Source organism: Mustelus asterias, chromosome 7 (genome assembly GCF_964213995.1).
Source record: "Mustelus asterias chromosome 7, sMusAst1.hap1.1, whole genome shotgun sequence".
In the NCBI taxonomy this organism is placed as follows: domain Eukaryota; kingdom Metazoa; phylum Chordata; class Chondrichthyes; order Carcharhiniformes; family Triakidae; genus Mustelus; species Mustelus asterias.
In genome coordinates this window covers 14711492-14729525 of record NC_135807.1, presented here as the reverse complement: position 1 = coordinate 14729525, position 18034 = coordinate 14711492, and the positions used below count along the sequence as shown (strand labels likewise).

Here is an 18034-nt window from a genome sequence, read left to right as displayed (position 1 = left end):
CCTTAGCGTCAGGGCGACTAGCTAGGGCAAATGCATGGGGTTGTAGGGATGGGGCCTGGGTGGCATTGTGGTCGGTGCACTCGATGGGCCGAATGGCCTCCTTCTACACTGATGGATTCTATGGTAATTAGATATTTTTTTCAAATGGCAGCGCTGTACAAGATGGGCTGAATGGTCTCATTCTGCGCTGTACGATTCTATGAACATTAAGCCAAACACTTCTGTGCAGTTGGAGAATTGGGGGAAGTGGAAATGGTTGAATATTGTTCCTGGCGGAGTGATAACTTTTGTTAGCAATTCATTAAAGAAGGCGGAATTTTGTTTCGAGAAAGAGACGGAAATGTTGTCTCGGAGTCCGAGCTACTTCTTTCACTGAAAGCGCAAGCTAGGGAGCTCAGGGTCCCGCCTATGTGGAGCAGGGGAGGTTTTGCGGAGGGGACCGCCTTGGCTGAGACTCTGGATATAAAAGTGAGAGAGACGGCGAGCCGGCGGCTGAGCAGAGAGAAACAAAAAACCATCAGGGCTGGGTGAAGCCAGGGAGATCTTAACCAGCAGAAAAAATGCGTGAAATAGTCCATATACAGGCCGGCCAGTGTGGAAATCAAATTGGAAGCAAGGTGAAATCAGTTTGCATTCTCAGTGTTACACTTTAAAAAAACAAAAGCAACTTCTTGTGCGGGTGTGATTGTTGTATTTCTCTCCCTGTTTAATCCAGGAAGATGTGTTGACAGTTAAATTGTTTGTTCCTCGTTGATTTCACTATTAAAAGTGCTGTTGGATTTTCTAGATACACACAGCCCTGCAGTGATTGATTTGAACAGTTTAAAAAGGATGAGAGTTCTGATTTGTATTTTAAATTTGCTATGTGTTTCTCAGATTGATTTCTCAGTTAATCCAGTTGTCTCCTATCTCTGTCCCGAGTTCAGGGAGTGGCATTGAGTGAGTTTGCAGCTAAGTCTAAACTCAGTTCACACCATGTGCCAACTGTCACACTGTATACATTTCTCAATTCAGAGCGATAACTCCCCAATATATCAGCCTGAGGTCGAAATCCGCTCATCCAGCAAGAAATATCAATTGATGGATCCATTAAAGGATTTAAGAATTTAATCTCCTTGAAGCAGACAGGTCTACATGGAAGGAGACACTGAATTTCAGACCCAGCTTACTTTCCCATTTAGTCAAGATTTTTATTTCTCTCCTTTGGCTGACATTAATTTTCTCTTTTTTTTAAAGTTCTGGGAGGTGATTAGTGATGAACACGGGATTGACCCTGAAGGCAATTATAATGGAGATTCCCACTTGCAGTTGGAGAGAATCAATGTCTATTACAACGAGGCGAGCTGTGAGTGTATTTATTCGATACATTAAAATGCGGTATCAGTCTGTAACTAAAGGTGGATTTCTGACACTGTTGGGAGAATTAAAATGCTTGCTACAACCAGCTGGGGGGGGGGGGGGCGGATTTTTTGACATTTTATATCAATATTTTATGTCATTTTAACTTTTTATACATTGCAACTTTTAAATGAGTACATCCATTGGTTTTTTTCAGCTCAGAAATATGTTCCCAGGGCAATCTTATTGGATTTGGAGCCAGGGACAATGGACAGTGTGCGATCGGGGAATTTAGGACAGCTTTTTAGACCCGATAACTTCATCTTCGGTGAGTCACGTGTGTGCCAGTAATGTGATACCACTGTGTTGTGCACATTACAGATACAATGCCATTTGCTGCAGTCTCTCTCCCAGCTCCGGGTCGATTTTTTTGTCGTCGGAATTCCTTCCCCATCAGCCCCCAAGGAAAAGGGAAGTAATCCATATTCCCTAAACAATATTCCCCAGATCAATATTCCCTGCGAAGGACAGGCAGAGAGCTCTGAAAATCACTTGATAGGAATTCGAAGCTGTATGAATCACATTGGTGAGTCTTGGAAAAGTAACACAGATTCGAACCTATTTGTGTTAGTGAGGCTGCCTTGTCTTTGGTAGGTGTTTTCTTTTATGAAGTGTGAATTCCTACTACAACCTTTACTGCAGATACACCCTGATTGCTGCTTTAATGCACAGAAAAGGCATTAAACTGAGATTCGAAGTACCAACACAGAAGGCGAAATGGGTTCTATCTGTAAGATTCAGAATTTCAGCACACAAGCAGATCATTCAACCCCTCTTCTACCCTGAACTCTGACTAAGGGTCATTTAGACTTGAAACATTGGCTTTATTCTTTCTCCACAGTTGTCTGTGTGGAGTTTGCACATTCTCCCTGTGGGTTCCCTCGGGTGCTCTGGTTTCCTCTCTCAATCTAAAGATGTGCTGGTTAGATGGATTGACCATGCTAAATTGTCCCATCATGTCAGGGGGATTAGCAGGATAAGTCCGTGGGTTTACAAGGATAGGGCCTGGGTGGGATTGTTGTTGGTGCAATCTTGATGAGCCGAATGGCCTCCTTCTGCACTGTAGGGATGCTATGGAACATGAACCATTCAGCCCCTCAAACCTATTCCATAATTCAATCAGATTGTGGTTGATCTGTGACCCAAGTCCATACTCCTGTCTTTGCCCCTTTGGACAACAATGTAAAATTTACCATTGATCTAGAATCAGTTGCCATTTGTGGAAGAAAGTTCCGAACTTCTATCTTTGTGTGTAGGAGTGTTTCCTAATTTCACCCCTGAAAGGTCTGACTCTATTAGACAATCTTCCCCCAGTCCTACAAACTCCCCAACCAGCCGAAAACCTGTGAAAACTTCAATCAAATGCCCTGGGACTTTTGTTCATGGAATTTGGCTAGGCTAGCATTTATTGCCCCTCCCTAAATGCCCTTGAAGCTGGTGGTTAAACTCTAATTGTGTAATCACTCCTTGTAATTTAACCCTTGCAGTCCAGATATCATTCTTGGTACTCTACACTGCACTGCACTGAAGGTTAGTGTAACCTTCCTAAGGTATGTTACTCAAAACTGCCTACGGCACTCCAGAGTTTGGGATAGTTCTACCCACTTGTATTCTAGTCCTGTAGATTTAAAGGCCAGTATTCCTTTCTGGACCTGTTCATGACATTTTAATAATCAGTGTATCCAATGTCTTTTTGACTCTCCATTGTTTCACCATTTGGAAAGTACCGCATTCTTTCCTCATTTCGACCTCACACTTGCCTCGGTTGAAAGCAAATTTTTCCATTTGCTTGATCTATCAACATCGCTTTGCAATTTTATGCTTCTCACAACACTTCTGCCCTTTAGTTCCTTTCACCATCATTAATTATGTTTCCTCTTAACTGACAACCCATGGTGTAATGAAAGTGCTAGTTTGTATTTATGAAACTGTACCCTGCTATAGAGATGGACAGTGTAATGGGTGGTGTAACCATCCAGAGCTCAACTGAAAGGCCCACTCAACTGAACTGTTCAAATGACATTCCCCGACCAGGTGTAGAGCTATGTAATGGGTCGGTCAATAAATGGACTGCTTTATATGAAGGAGAGCGCTCATTGCTGACTCCCCTCACAGCTGTTGGAAGGTCTCTTGTTATTTCGGGATCTACAAAGTGCATCTTTTAAAAATCATAGCCAATAAAGGAATTGCCTAATACAACAGAGGGATAGGCCACTCAGCCTGACGAGTGTTTATCCTCCAGATAATCTTCCTCCCACCTCTCCTCATCTCACTTTGTCAGCAAAATCTTCTATTCTCCTCTTCCTTGTGTGTTTATCCAGCTTCCTTTTAACTTCTATTGCTATTGCTATCCATCTCCACCCCTTATGGTGGGGAATTCCATATTCTCACTCGAGGTTTCACCAAACAGTAGGTCCCCACTGGGGTTTCTGAGACGTGAGGATGTCGGGTTGAGGCAGCAATGACACCCATGGAGTTCAGCCTGATTTCTGGCAGCTGAGGTCCCTTTAAATCCTCGTGTTTTGTTTTGTCGGTGGGTGTGGCCTAATGGACTAATTGCTGTTGCTGCAAAAAAGTCTCCGAATTGTTCGATGTTTGGCTTTTCTGGAGCAACTCTGCCTCTTCATCACCCCCTCCCCCTCAGCATGAGGGGAAGAGGCAGGTCAGACCTTTCATGCATCGGTGCAGACTCAATGGGCTGAAGGGCCTCTTCTGCACTGAGGCATTCTGAGATGGGACACAATCAGCTCCTCCCCCTCCCCTTCCCCCAACACCTAAACCACTCTCATTCCACCCCCCACCCCCCCCCCCCCCCCCCCCAAAATGATGCCCCTGGGGTCACACACAGTCTGAGGCATTAAAATGGGGGTCACACTGGGAAAGGTTTTGGCCACACTGTACAAACTACTCTCTGGATAAAGATAATACTGCTGAATTTTTTTATTGGATTTATTACTGATTATCTTATTTTTTTGTGCCTTGCGAAGAAAATTTATTTTTAAATGTTTCATTATTTTCCATTTGAGACTATTATTCCCGTCTCTTAAGCATGTAGCTCTCGTGGCAGGTTAGGTGGATTGGCCATGTTAAATTTGCCCTTGGTGTCCCAAGATATATAGGTTAAGCATGCGCGTGTATTGAATATCTCACTGCCGAAGAATCTCCGCTTGAATTTGTCTTCCTGCTTTTTTCCCCCCCCCCCCCCGTCCCCTCAAAGAAAAGAGTTCCCCCCCCCCGTCCCCAAGTGGAAACATCTTCTCTATGGCTACCCTAAAATGTTTAGCAGAGGGGCAAATAGGCATACACCATTGGGGAGCGCTGAAGTATGAGTCATTCTGAAGCACTCATACTTCCTCAATATCATAAAATCCCTACAGTGCTGAAGGAGGCCATTCGGCCCATCGAGTCTGCACTGACTCTTCCCAGGCTAACCTCGTAGCCCCACGTATTTACCCTGCTAATCCCCCTAACCTATATATCTTGGGACGCCAAGGGCAAATTTAACATGGCCAATCCACCTAACCTGCACACCTTTGGACTGTGGGAGGAAACTGGAGCACCCAAAGGAAGCCCAGGCAGACATGGGGAGAATGTGCAAACTCCACACAGACAGTGACCCGAGGACGGAATTGAACCCGGGTCCCTGGCAGTGAGGCAGTAGTGCTAACCACTATGCCACCATGCAGCTCAAAGACTGCCGGATAGGTTGTTTTTTTTGATGTAGGCACTGTAATTACTGACCTCCTTTGCATCAAATTGACCCATTCATTCAATTGATTATATTTCTCTTTTGAATCTGACTACAGAGCAGCTTCCTGATGGGTATATAATTTATAAACCCACACAGAATAGGAAAAACTTGATTTTCTTTCCAAGTTCATTAAGGTGTCAAGACTGGCCTCCTGATGTCAAGAGAGGAGAGAGAGAGGAAATGACTGCCTCTCCTCTCTTCACGAACAAGCAATACAGTGAGGATGGGTTAATTGTGAAATGCCACGTGGCTGAATAACTTGCTGACTAATGAGTGATGGAAGTGCAGTAAGGAAGTTATTTCCTTTGGAAACATAGCCTTGTGCAGGAGAAGGAAGAGCAAATAGAGGAAGCATGTACTAGACAAGATTAATCTACACAAGCTGCCTTCCCTATACACCCACTTCCCCCGTAATAATTCCTTTATCCTGACTTGGAAATATGTCTCTGTTCCTTCACTGTCACAGGATCGAAATCCTGGAACTCCCTAACAGCACTGTGGGTGTACCTACACCAAAGGGACTGCCGCGATTCAAGAAGGTGTCTCAGCACCACCTTCTAAGTGGTAATTAGGAATGGGCAACTTTTCCAGCTGCAATCATCCAGTAAATGAATGGGAAAAATAAACTCGATCTGAATATGGCTTGGGACAGATGATCAGTAGAATGGTATAAAATAGATTCTACTTACCGAAAGTTCTAGTGTTTCTTTTCACTGCTAAGACTTTGCTTCACCAACCAAGCAATCAGAAATAGAACCCAATTTTAAATAGGAACATAGGGATTATTATAGAATCCCTACAGTACAGGCCATTCAGCCCATCGAGTCTGTACCGACCACAATCCCACCCAAGCCCTATCCCTGTAACCCCACACATTTACCCTGCTAATCTCCCTGACACTAGGGTCTATTTAGCATGGCTAATCCGCACATCTTTGGACTGTGGGAGGAAACCGGAGCACCCGGAGGAAACCCACGCAGACACGGGGAGAAAGTTCAAATTCCATGACCGAGGCTGGAATTGAACCTAGGTCCCTAGCGCTGTGAGGCAGCAGTGCCAGCCACTATGCCATTGTGCTGCCTTTCCACTGTGCCACCGTGTTGCCCCTATTAGGAGCAGAAATGGGCAAATTCATCCCTCTGAACCTGCTCTGCCATTCAATCAGGTTATGGCTGATCTCTCCCTGGTCTTAAACCCACCTCACCACCTGTTTCCCCATATTCCCTTATCCCTATTTTATTAGAAATATATCTATCTCCTCCTTGAAACCATTCAACGATTCAGATTCCACCGCGCTATGGGGCAGCGAGTTCCACAAATGCTAGTTAGTTGCTATTTGTCACCGTGCTGGACCCTTTGTTGTGCTGATACTTTTTGAAGGTGGGACGATGGGGTTAATCTTCCATTAGTGTAGCAGAGTAGACTTTATGTATGGGGACATGAAGTGTAGAAAATAGGAAGGCAATAAAGTATGCAGCAAATTCAATTCAGAATAAAACTGAATTTAATTTCAAAATTTGCCACGTATCTAAGTAAAAGCCATCAACACCAATGATTATAAGTTTAGTTTTCAAAGCTCAATGCTGACACATTCACTTCGATTGAGAACAAAGAAAATTACAGCACAGGAACAGGCCCTTCGGCCCTCCAATCCTGTGCTGATCATGATGCCCTAACTAAACCAAAGAGAACCTTCCATCCATATCCCTCTATTCCCTCCCTATTCATGTACCCATCCAGATCCCTCTTAAATGTTGCTAATGTGCCTGCTTCCACCACCTCCTCTGGCAGCGCGTTCCAGGCACCCACCACTCTCTGCGTGAAAAACCTCCCCCGCACATCTCCCTTAAACTTTCCCTTAAACTTTCCCCCTCTCACCTTGAACCTGTGCCCCCCTTGTAATTGACACTTCCACCCTGGTTTAAGAAGCCTTGTGACTATCCCCCTGCTTATAATTTTATAGACCTCTATCAGGTCTCCCCTCAGCCTCCGTCTTTCCAGTGAAAACAATCCTAGTTTATTCAATCTCTCCTCATAGCCGGCGCCCTCGAGACCCGGCAACATCCTGGCGAACCTTCTCTGCAGCCTAAAGCACAGGTTTGTGCACCAAAGTTACTTTGCTTTTGTCCTGAACTTCCTGACAGTGGAGGCCCTGTTCTGTTTGAAACGGGATGTTTTGCACCAGGCTGGTTTGGATAGAAACTGCTTCGCGATCGAGCTTTTAACCACTAATGATGTGGCTGCGGTTAGAGCTCCTCGAGGCAGCAACATGGGGAGAAACTCGAGCCCAGTTCCCACTGTCTTGACGACTCAATGGAGGTGGAGTTTTGATCTCTGTTCTCTTCAAATATAGACATCTGTATAAGAGGGCAAAATGACATAGCTGCAAAGGAATGATGCCGTTAATACAAGTTTTTTTTCTCTCTCCGCTTGCAGGCAAGAACTTTGAGTCTTTGACCCTGATCCATGCAGCTTGTATTTCTGATAGTTTTTAAAACTGTCAGAGAGACTGCAACCCAGCAGCTGTGAGAGATTTAGGTGGCCTCCCTTAATGGAATCACATGGGGGAGGGGGAGCGGGAGTGGGTGAGGATTCTCAATAACATCTTAAAATGTATCATACAGAAACCAGATGACCGCTGAAATGTTGACGGCAGGAGTGTTTTTTTAGTGTTTAACACTACATTAAAAGTGTGTTTTGAACAGGGCCAGAGTGTTAATGTAAACACTCTCTCCTTTAGTTGCAATTCTTTTCAATTGGCCAGCACAATGAGATGATGCAGCTGTAATGTGCTCAACAAGTTTTGCTTTTTTGGTTCAGTCCTACGCCACTGTTTTGAAAACCCGGCCTGACATGCCACAGTGTGGCTGATGCCAGCAGTTTGAGAGGGTTTTGCTTATTCAGCAGTGTGGCCCCGACCTCGATCAGCACACTCTGCAATTTATTGTCTGGACTTCAGATAATCTGGGAGCGCTGAAGAGGCAAATTACAGCAAAAGAAAGATTATCTCCCGGCTCTCTCTCCAGTGCTGCCATTCCACAGTGTCGGACTGTGAACAATGGGCTGTAATAGAGTCATATCTGAAATCTAAGGGAAGGCGATGGCCTTGTGCTTTAAAGTTTAAAAGTTTATTTATTAGCATCACAAGTAGGCTTACGTTAACACTGCAATGAAGTTACTGGGAAAATCCCCTTGTCGTCACCCTCCAGCGCCTGTTCGGGTACACTGAGGGAGAATTTAGCATGGCCAATGCGCCTAACCACGTCTTTCGGACTGTGGGAGGAAACCGGAGCACCCGGAGGAAACCCACGCAGACACGGGGAGAATGTGCAGACTCCGCACAGACAGGGACCCAAGCCGGGAATCGAACCCAGGTCCCTGGCACTGTGAGGGAGCAGTGCTAACCACGTGCCACCATGCCGCCCTATATTGCCAGACTATTAATCCAGAAACTCGGGTAATGTTCTGCGGACCTGGGTTCAGATCCCGCCGCAGCAGGTGGTGGAATTTGAATTCAATAAAAATATCTGGAATTAACAATCTACTGATGACCATGAAAGCATTGTCGATTGACTGCCAAATGTCCAATCTCTGGAAAACAAGTTAGACAAACTTCGAGCCAGACTCGCTTTCCAAAGAGAACTGAGGGGCTGCTGTGTGTTCTGTTTCACGGAGACGTGGCCCACTCCTGCTTCACCGGACTGTGCCCTACAACCAGAGGGCTTCTCAATCCATCGAATGGACTGTACAGCAGCCTCAGGCAAGGCTAGGGGAGGTGGGGTCTGCTTCCTAATCAACACCTCGTGGTGCCTAGACGTAGCAACACTGGCAACTTTCTGCTCCCCAGACCTAGAATATCTGACGCTGAATTGCCGCCCCTACTACCTTCTGCGGGAGTTCACCTCCGTTATCCCAACAGTCATTTACATCCCACCCCAAACAGACGCGAAGATCGCGCTGGACGAAATATACACCACTATGAATAGCCTTGAGACGGACCATCCCGAGACCTTGTTCATCGTGGCCGGGGACTTCAATCAGGCCAAGCTCAAGAGCGTACCACCAACACATCTCCTGTTCCACCAGAGGTCCAAACATTCTAGACCACTGCTACACAAATATCAAACATGCCTACTGCTCTATTGCCCGCCCACACTTTGGTAAATCAGACCACAAGGCTGTGCTCCTGCTCCCGGCTTACAAGCAAAAACTGAAGCGGGAGAATCCATCAAAGAAAGTTGTGCAATGTTGGTCTGAGGAATCCAATGATCTCCTACGGAGCTGCTTGGAGTCAGTAGACTGGTCAATATTTAAAAACTCTGTGACCAGCCTGAACGAGTACCCCACTACAGTAACTGACTTCATTAGTTAGTGTGTAGAAGACTGTGTGCCAAAGAAGCAAATCCGTGTGTTCCCCAGTCTGAAACCATGGATGAACAGGGATATCCACTGCTTGCTGAAGTCCAGGTCAGAGGCGTTTAAATCAGGCAACCCTAACCTATACAAGAAAGCCAGATATGATCTAAGGAGATCCATCAAAAATGCCAAAAGACATTACCGGACCAAGCTAGAGTCCCAGGCTAGCCACATTGACCCCCACCAGCTATGGCAAAGTCTGCAAGACGTAACAGGCTACAAGATGAAGGCATGTAAAATTGCCGGCTCCAACGCACCCCTCCCTGATGAGCTCAATGCATTCTATGCCCGTTTTGAGCAAGAGGTCAGCGAGAGCATGCCCTCCACCCTGGGAGCCCTGGATGAACCTGTATCTGGGGTCACCATTGCAGATGTCAAAGCAGCTTTCTCGAAGGTCAACCCACGGAAAGCGACTGGCCCCGATGGGGTACCCAGATGAGCACTCAGATCCTGCGCAGATCAACTGGTGGGATATTCGCAGACATCTTCATCCTCTTTACTATCTGAGGTCCCTATCTGCTTCAAGAAGACAACCATCATCCCGGTACCTAAGAAAAACCAAGCAGCGTGCCTTAATGACTATCGGCTGGTGGCTCTGACATCCATCATTATGAAGTAGTTCGAAAGGCTGGTTATGGCATGAATCAATTCCGGCCTCCCGGACTACCTACTGCCGCAGCAGGTCCACAGCAGACGCCATCACTGTGGCCCTGCACTCAACCCTGGAACACTTGGATAACAAGGATACCTATGTCAGACTCCTATTTATTGACTACAGCTCAGCTTTTAACACCATTATTCCCACAAAACGCATCTCCAAACTCCGTAACCTGGGGCTCGGCTCCTCCCTCTGCGATTGGATCCTGAACTTCCTAACACAGACCACAATCAGTAAGGGTAGGCAACAACACCTTCTCCACGATCATCTTCAACACCGGTGCCCCACAAGCCTGTGTTCTCGGCCCCCTACTACTTATACACCAATGACTATGGCCAAATTCCCCTCCAATTCCATTTTCGACTTTGGTCAAACCACTGTAGTGGGTTGCATCTCAAACAATGACGAGACAGAGTACAGGAATGAGACAGAGAATCTGGTGAACTGGTGCGGCAACAATAATCTCTCCCTCAATGTCAACAAAATGAAGGAGATTGTCATTGACTTCAGGAAGCATAGTGGAGAACATGCCCCTGTCTACATCAACGGGGATGAAGTAGAAAGGGTCGAGAGCTTCAAGTTTTTAGGTGTCCAGATCACCAACAACCTGTCCTGGTCCCCCCATGCCGACACTATAGTTACGAAAGCTCACCAACGCCTCTACTTTCTCAGAAGACTAAGGAAATTTGGCATGTCAGCTACGACTCTCCAACATTTACAAATGCACCATAGAAAGCATTCTTTCTGGTTGTATCACAGCTTGGTATGGCTCCTGCTCTGCCCAAGACTGCAAGGAACAATAAAAATCATGAATGAAGCCCAGTCCATCACTCAAACCAGCCTCCCATCCATTGACTCTACACTTCTTGCTGCCTCGGCAAAGCATTCAGCATAATTGAGGATCCCACGCACCCCGGACATTCTCTTTTCACCTTCTTCCGTCGGACAAAAGATACAAAAGTCTGAGGTCACGTACCAACCCACTCAAGAACAGCTTCTTCCCTGCTGCTGTCAGACTTTTGAATGGACCTAGCTTGCATTAAATTGATCTTTCTCTACACCCTAGCTATGACTGTAACACTACATTCTGCACTCTCTTGTTTCCTTCTCTATGAACGGTATGCTTTGTATAGCACCCAAGAAACAATACTTTTCACTGTATGTTAATACATGTGACAAATCAAAGATTGTCGGAAAAACTCACCTGGTTCACAAATGTCCTTTGGGGAGGGAAATCTGCCGCCCTTGTCTGGTCTACATCTGACTCCAGAGCCACACCAAATGAGGTTGACTTTCAACTGCCCTCGAAGGGCAATAAATGCTGGCCAGCCAGCGCCACCCATGTCCCATGAATGAAATAAACAAAGTTTTAAATCTGATTACTTATCGCGCATGATGAGGTCCTGATCTCCTTCTGGTCTCTGGAAGAATTATTCAGATCAGAGATTTTTTTATTCATTCATGGGACATGGGCGTCGCTGGCTGGTCAGTATCTATTGCCCATCCCTCGTCCTTGGAAGGCAGTTGAGAGTCAACCACATTGCTTTGCTTTGACTCTGGAGTCACATGTAGGCCAGACCAGTTGAGCACAGCAGATTTCCTTCCCGAAAGGGCATTAGGGATATGTTTTTCCAACAGTTGACAATGGTTTCATGGTCATCAGTTTCTTTAATTCCAGATTTTTAAATTATTGATTTCAAATTCCACCATTTGCAATGGCAGGATTTGAACCCGGGTCCCCAGAACATTAGCTGAGTTTCTGGATTAATAGCGATAATACCACTAGACAAGCACCTCCCCAGATATTGGTACAATGAGCTAATAATTGTAATAGTTAGCTATTCAAATCCCACCTAGGCAAGTTAGTCAAAGTGAATTCAACAAATCTAATTTATTAAAAGCACATCTGGCCCACCTGGGAAGCTGCTACCTTATGTAGTCTGTTTTACATGTGACTCCAGTCCCAAAATCTGTGCTTAACGCCCATTGAGCAACTTGGGATGGGTAAACCAAAGCTACCTATGTTCCACACAATGTTCCCTTGGCTGTGCATGGCCCTTTCCTTCTTGGGCCTGGCCCCTTTAAGATTGCTGTGTGGCCTGGATGCGTGCATCTTAAGGGGAATACTGCTTATACACAGCTTGCTTGACCATTGTTGCAGGACCACCCACACAGTTTACAGGGAACATTGGGCCCAAGAAAAACATTTTTAAAATGAAGTTCTTTCTCTGAAATAGGGAAAATCAGAGAGGCTAATAATCCAGTTTCCGAGAGACTGATGGATTGAAAAGGTTTATCCTCTCAGTTGGGCAATGGGTTGTAATGTGATGAGGGCGGTTAACAGAAAGAGAAATGCAAGTACAACCTAAAAACCTGCCCATTATACCCAGGCAGAAGTTGAAGCTGCCACCCTGTGCTTAGGTTTTTAAAACTGAGCAAATGATTCATAATTCCACTTGTACAAAGCATTGTGAAAAATGGGATTATCCAAGCTTCACATTAGATGCTGCGAGGCTCCTGCCTGGCTGAGGATTCCGGAACAAGGAGGATTCCTGTTCGGATAAGGGGTCGGCCATTTAGGGCTGACTAGAGGGGAAAATTCATCCGAGTTGTACATTTTTGAATTCTCCAATCCAAGGAGCTGTGGATCCTCAATCACTTTTTTATATTTTGTGGTAGAAATGTTGGATGGAAATGTGGAATAAAGAAAAGTGTTTTAATTTCCTGATTTTTCTCCAGGGTTGCACACAGTCCTGGAGATTGATTTTCAGTGTTTGGAGACTCCAGGCTAATCCTAGAGGGTTGATGACCCCGCTGTCTGGATTGGATGAGTTCTGTTCGTGGATGGACCAATATTAGGCAACTGAAATTTCGGTGCAGGGGAACAATACAAAACGGACCCGCATTGTTTGATAGAGCATTTGTCCTCTGGCCCAGATGCATATTGATGGTGTTTATTGTGGGAAGGACTCACTGGTCAGTTATTGTGGAGAGTAAATTACTTTCCACCTTTGATTAAAATGTCAAAGGGACTCCAGTAGATTCAATCATTCTGTCCGCTTCTTCTTCCTCCACTATTGGCCTGGTGGCACAGTGGTTAGCACTGCTGCCTCACAGCACCAGGGATCCAGGTTCAATTCCAGCCTCGGGTAACTGTCATAGAACATAGAACATAGAACATTACAGCGCAGAACAGGCCCTTCGGCCCACGATGTTGCACCGACCAGTTAAAAAAAAAACTGTGACCCTCCAACCTAAACCAATTTCTTTTCGTCCATGAACCTATCTACGGATCTCTTAAACGCCCCCAAACTAGGCGCATTTACTACTGATGCTGGCAGGGCATTCCAATCCCTCACCACCCTCTGGGTAAAGAACCTACCCCTGACATCGGTTCTATAACTACCCCCCCTCAATTTAAAGCCATGCCCCCTCGTGCTGGATTTCTCCATCAGAGGAAAAAGGCTATCACTATCCACCCTATCTAAACCTCTAATCATCTTATATGTTTCAATAAGATCCCCTCTTAGCCGCCGCCTTTCCAGCGAAAACAATCCCAAATCCCTCAGCCTCTCCTCATAGGATCTCCCCTCCATACCAGGCAACATCCTGGTAAACCTCCTCTGCACCCTCTCCAAAGCCTCCACATCCTTCCTGTAATGTGGGGACCAGAACTGCACACAGTACTCCAAGTGCGGCCGCACCAGAGTTGTGTACAGTTGCAACATAACGCTACGACTCCTAAATTCAATCCCCCTACCAATAAACGCCAAGACACCATATGCCTTCTTAACAACCTTATCTACTTGATTCCCAACTTTCAGGGATCTATGCACACATACACCTAGATCCCTCTGCTCCTCCACACTATTCAAAGTCCTCCCGTTAGCCCTATACTCAACACATCTGTTATTCCTACCAAAGTGAATTACCTCACACTTCTCCGCATTAAACTCCATCCGCCACCTCTCGGCCCAACTTTGCAACCTGTCTAAGTCTTCCTGCAAACTACGACACCCTTCCTCACTGTCTACCACACCACCGACTTTGGTGTCATCAGCAAATTTGCTAATCCACCCAACTATACCCTCATCCAGATCATTAATAAATATTACAAACAGCAGTGGCCCCAAAACAGATCCCTGAGGTACACCACTTGTAACCGCACTCCATGATGAATATTTACTATCAACCACCACCCTCTGTTTCCTATCCGCTAGCCAATTCCTGATCCAATTTCCTAGATCACCCCCAATCCCATACATCTGCATTTTCTGCAGAAGCCTACCATGGTGAACCTTATCAAATGTGGAGTTTCCACATTCTCCCAGAGTTTCCTCCCGGGTGCTCCGGTTTCCCCCCCCTCACTCCAGAGATGTGCAAATTAAGTTGATTGGCCATTTAGACAATTGACCAATCAACCTAGTGTCTGGGGGAACCAGCCAAGTAAATATGTGGGATTGGGTGGGATTGTTGTCGGTGCAGGTCTGATGGGCCGAATGGCCTTTTTCTGCACTGTAGGGATTCTGACCTTTCACATTTCTTTACTATTTGTGCAGAATTTCTCAACACTAAAGACATTCCAAAAAGCCAATAAAGTTAGAAGATATAATTACTCAGTATGCAGCAGTTGGGATAACAAAAGTGTTGAGTGTATGAGACGATATAGAACGTAAGCAATAGGTGGCACAGTGTTTGGCACTGCTGCCTCACAGCGCCAGGGACCCGGGCTTGATTCCCGGCTTGGGTCACTGCCTGTGTGGAGTTTGCACGTTCTCCCCGTGTCTGCGTGACTTTCCTCCGGGTGCCTCCCACAGTCGGAAAAACGTGCTGCTTAGGTGCATTGGCCATGCTAAATTCTCCCTCAGTGTACCCAAACAGGCGCCGGAGTGTGGTAACTAGGGGATTTTCACAGTAACTTCATTGCAGTGTTAATGTAAGCCTACTTGTGACACTAATAAATAAACTTAAACAATTTTATCGCACAATTGTTGATCTCATCAGGCGCTTGCGTTGATCCTTGATTGCAGGATAAGCTTGTTGCTTTTATATCTGTGGTGTTAATGCCATATTAAAATACACATGAAAACCAAAGGTTTATTTCGACAATTGAACCAGTTAGCCAAGATTGGCAGTTATGCTGTTAGATGTAAAAGCTTTGACTACAGAAGCTGGTGCATCACGATCTCCTGAATTTGAGTTTAAGAACAAAAACTTCACAAAACACATTTGTGATATGAAAATAACAACCGGATAGTTTGCACTGAATAGAATTCCTATTCTAACATTAATTAATTAGTTCAAGTCAGCCTGTAATCATTTCTCCCCTTATCTCTCTGTCAGGGCAAACAGGAGCAGGGAATAACTGGGCCAAAGGACACTACACAGAAGGTGCTGAACTTGTGGACTCGGTAATGGATGTACTGAGGAAGGAATGTGAGAACTGTGACTGCCTCCAAGGGTTTCAGCTCACTCACTCGCTGGGAGGCGGCACAGGCTCTGGCATGGGCACACTCCTGATCAGCAAAATCCGTGAGGAATACCCCGATAGAATTATGAACACCTTCAGCGTCATGCCATCTCCGAAGGTGTCAGACACGGTGGTTGAGCCGTACAACGCCACCCTGTCGGTTCACCAGTTAGTCGAGAACACGGATGAAACGTATTGTATTGATAATGAGGCACTGTATGATATCTGCTTCCGTACTTTAAAACTCACCACTCCAACGTATGGGGACTTGAACCACCTAGTGTCGGCAACGATGAGTGGGGTGACCACCTCGTTGCGTTTCCCTGGACAGCTGAATGCGGATCTGAGGAAACTTGCTGTGAACATGGTGCCCTTCCCTCGATTGCACTTTTTTATGCCCGGTTTTGCCCCCCTGACAGCCCGGGGCAGTCAACAGTACCGCACCCTTTCCGTCTCCGAACTCACCCAGCAGATGTTCGATGCCAAGAACATGATGGCGGCCTGCGACCCCCGGCACGGGCGTTACCTGACGGTCGCCACGGTGTTCAGGGGGCCCATGTCGATGAAGGAGATAGACGAGCAGATGCTCGCGGTCCAGAACAAAAACAGCAGCTACTTTGTGGAGTGGATTCCCAACAACGTCAAGGTGGCCGTCTGCGACATTCCGCCCCGGGGCCTCAAAATGGCTTCCACTTTCATCGGGAACAGCACGGCCATCCAAGAGCTCTTCAAACGCATCTCCGAACAGTTTGCAGCCATGTTCCGCAGAAAGGCCTTCCTGCACTGGTTCACCGGGGAAGGCATGGACGAAATGGAGTTTTCGGAAGCTGAGAGCAACATGAATGACCTGGTGTCGGAGTACCAGCAATACCAAGATGCAACAGCGGACGAAGGCGAGGAGTTTGACGAGGATGAGGAAGAACTGGATGAGGCTCAATGAAGCAAATGACGGACTGTTCAACGTTTCGACTTCTCTCCTTCGCCGAGAAAAGATTTGAGTTACAACATGTGATCTAATTTAAAGCTACTTTTTGTCAAGTCACCCCCCCCCCTCACTCGCTGACGTGCCTTTGCTATAATTAACAACTGAAAAGTTCAAAATAAATGTTGGAAGTAGCTTGTAGATCGAAAAAACAAGATGGCGACTGGTTTTTGTATTACAGATTGAATTTATTAAAATGCTACAACCCTAATGCTAGCAGGCTCATTATTCTGGCCTTTTTTTCAGATCTGTCTGCATTGCCCAACTGCCTCGACAGCATGGAAACGGTTACCTGTCGCCAAGCTTTGGTCAAACAGCTTTACGTCAAAAGTAGTGGCACGATGGTTAGCGCTGCTGCCACGCAGCACCAGGGTTCGATTCGCGGCTCGGGTCACTGTCTGTGTGAAGTGTGCACGTTCACCCCGTATCTGCGTGGGTTTCCTCCGGGTGCTACAGTTTCCTTCCACAGTCCGTAAGACGTGCTGGTTAGGTGCATTGGCCGTGCTAAAATCTCCCAGTGTACCCGTACAGAGTGTGGCGACTAGGGGATTTTCACAGTAACTTCAGTGCAGTGTGAACATAAGCTGACTTGTGGCATTAATGATCTGGATGAGGGTATAGTTGGGTGGATTAGCAAATTTGCTGATGACACCAAAGTCGGTGGTGTGGTAGACAGTGGGGAAGGGTGTCGTAGTTTGCAGGAAGACTTAGACAGGTTGCAAAGTTGGGCCGAGAGGTGGCGGATGGAGTTTAATGCGGAGAAGTGTGAGGTAATTCACTTTGGTAGGAATAACAGATGTGTTGAGTATAGGGCTAACGGGAGGACTTTGAATAGTGTGGAGGAGCAGAGGGATCTAGGTGTATGTGTGCATAGATCCCTGAAAGTTGGGAATCAAGTAGATAAGGTTGTTAAGAAGGCATATGGTGTCTTGGCGTTTATTGGTAGGGGGATTGAATTTAGGAGTCGTAGCGTTATGTTGCAACTGTACACAACTCTGGTGCGGCCGCACTTGGAGTACTGTGTGCAGTTCTGGTCCCCACATTACAGGAAGGATGTGGAGGCTTTGGAGAGGGTGCAGAGGAGGTTTACCAGGATGTTGCCTGGTATGGAGGGGAGATCCTATGAGGAGAGGCTGAGGGATTTGGGATTGTTTTCGCTGGAAAGGCGGCGGCTAAGAGGGGATCTTATTGAAACATATAAGATGATTAGAGGTTTAGATAGGGTGGATAGTGATAGCCTTTTTCCTCTGATGGAGAAATCCAGCACGAGGGGGCATGGCTTTAAATTGAGGGGGGGTAGTTATAGAACCGATGTCAGGGGTAGGTTCTTTACCCAGAGGGTGGTGAGGGATTGGAATG

General features: G+C 46.2%; 1 protein-coding gene across 1 annotated transcript; it reads left to right on the top strand.

The window, feature by feature from the left end:
• Positions 1-410: 410 nt before the first annotated feature.
• On the top strand, positions 411-16890 carry LOC144495575 (tubulin beta-5 chain). Its single transcript, XM_078215707.1, has 4 exons — positions 411-617; positions 1237-1345; positions 1556-1666; positions 15567-16890. The coding sequence occupies exons 1-4, from the start codon at positions 561-563 to the stop codon at positions 16631-16633; spliced, it is 1344 nt and encodes a 447-aa protein (XP_078071833.1). The 5' UTR covers positions 411-560; the 3' UTR covers positions 16634-16890.
• Positions 16891-18034: the final 1144 nt, after the last annotated feature.

Coding starts and splice junctions, on each gene's coding strand:
- LOC144495575 (XM_078215707.1), top strand. CDS start 561: ATGCGTGAAATAGTCCATATACAGGCCGGCCAGTGTGGAAATCAAATT. Junction 1,346..1,555: donor CTATTACAACGAGGCGAGCT/GTGAGTGTATTT, acceptor GGTTTTTTTCAG/CTCAGAAATATGTTCCCAGG. Junction 1,667..15,566: donor ACCCGATAACTTCATCTTCG/GTGAGTCACGTG, acceptor TCTCTCTGTCAG/GGCAAACAGGAGCAGGGAAT.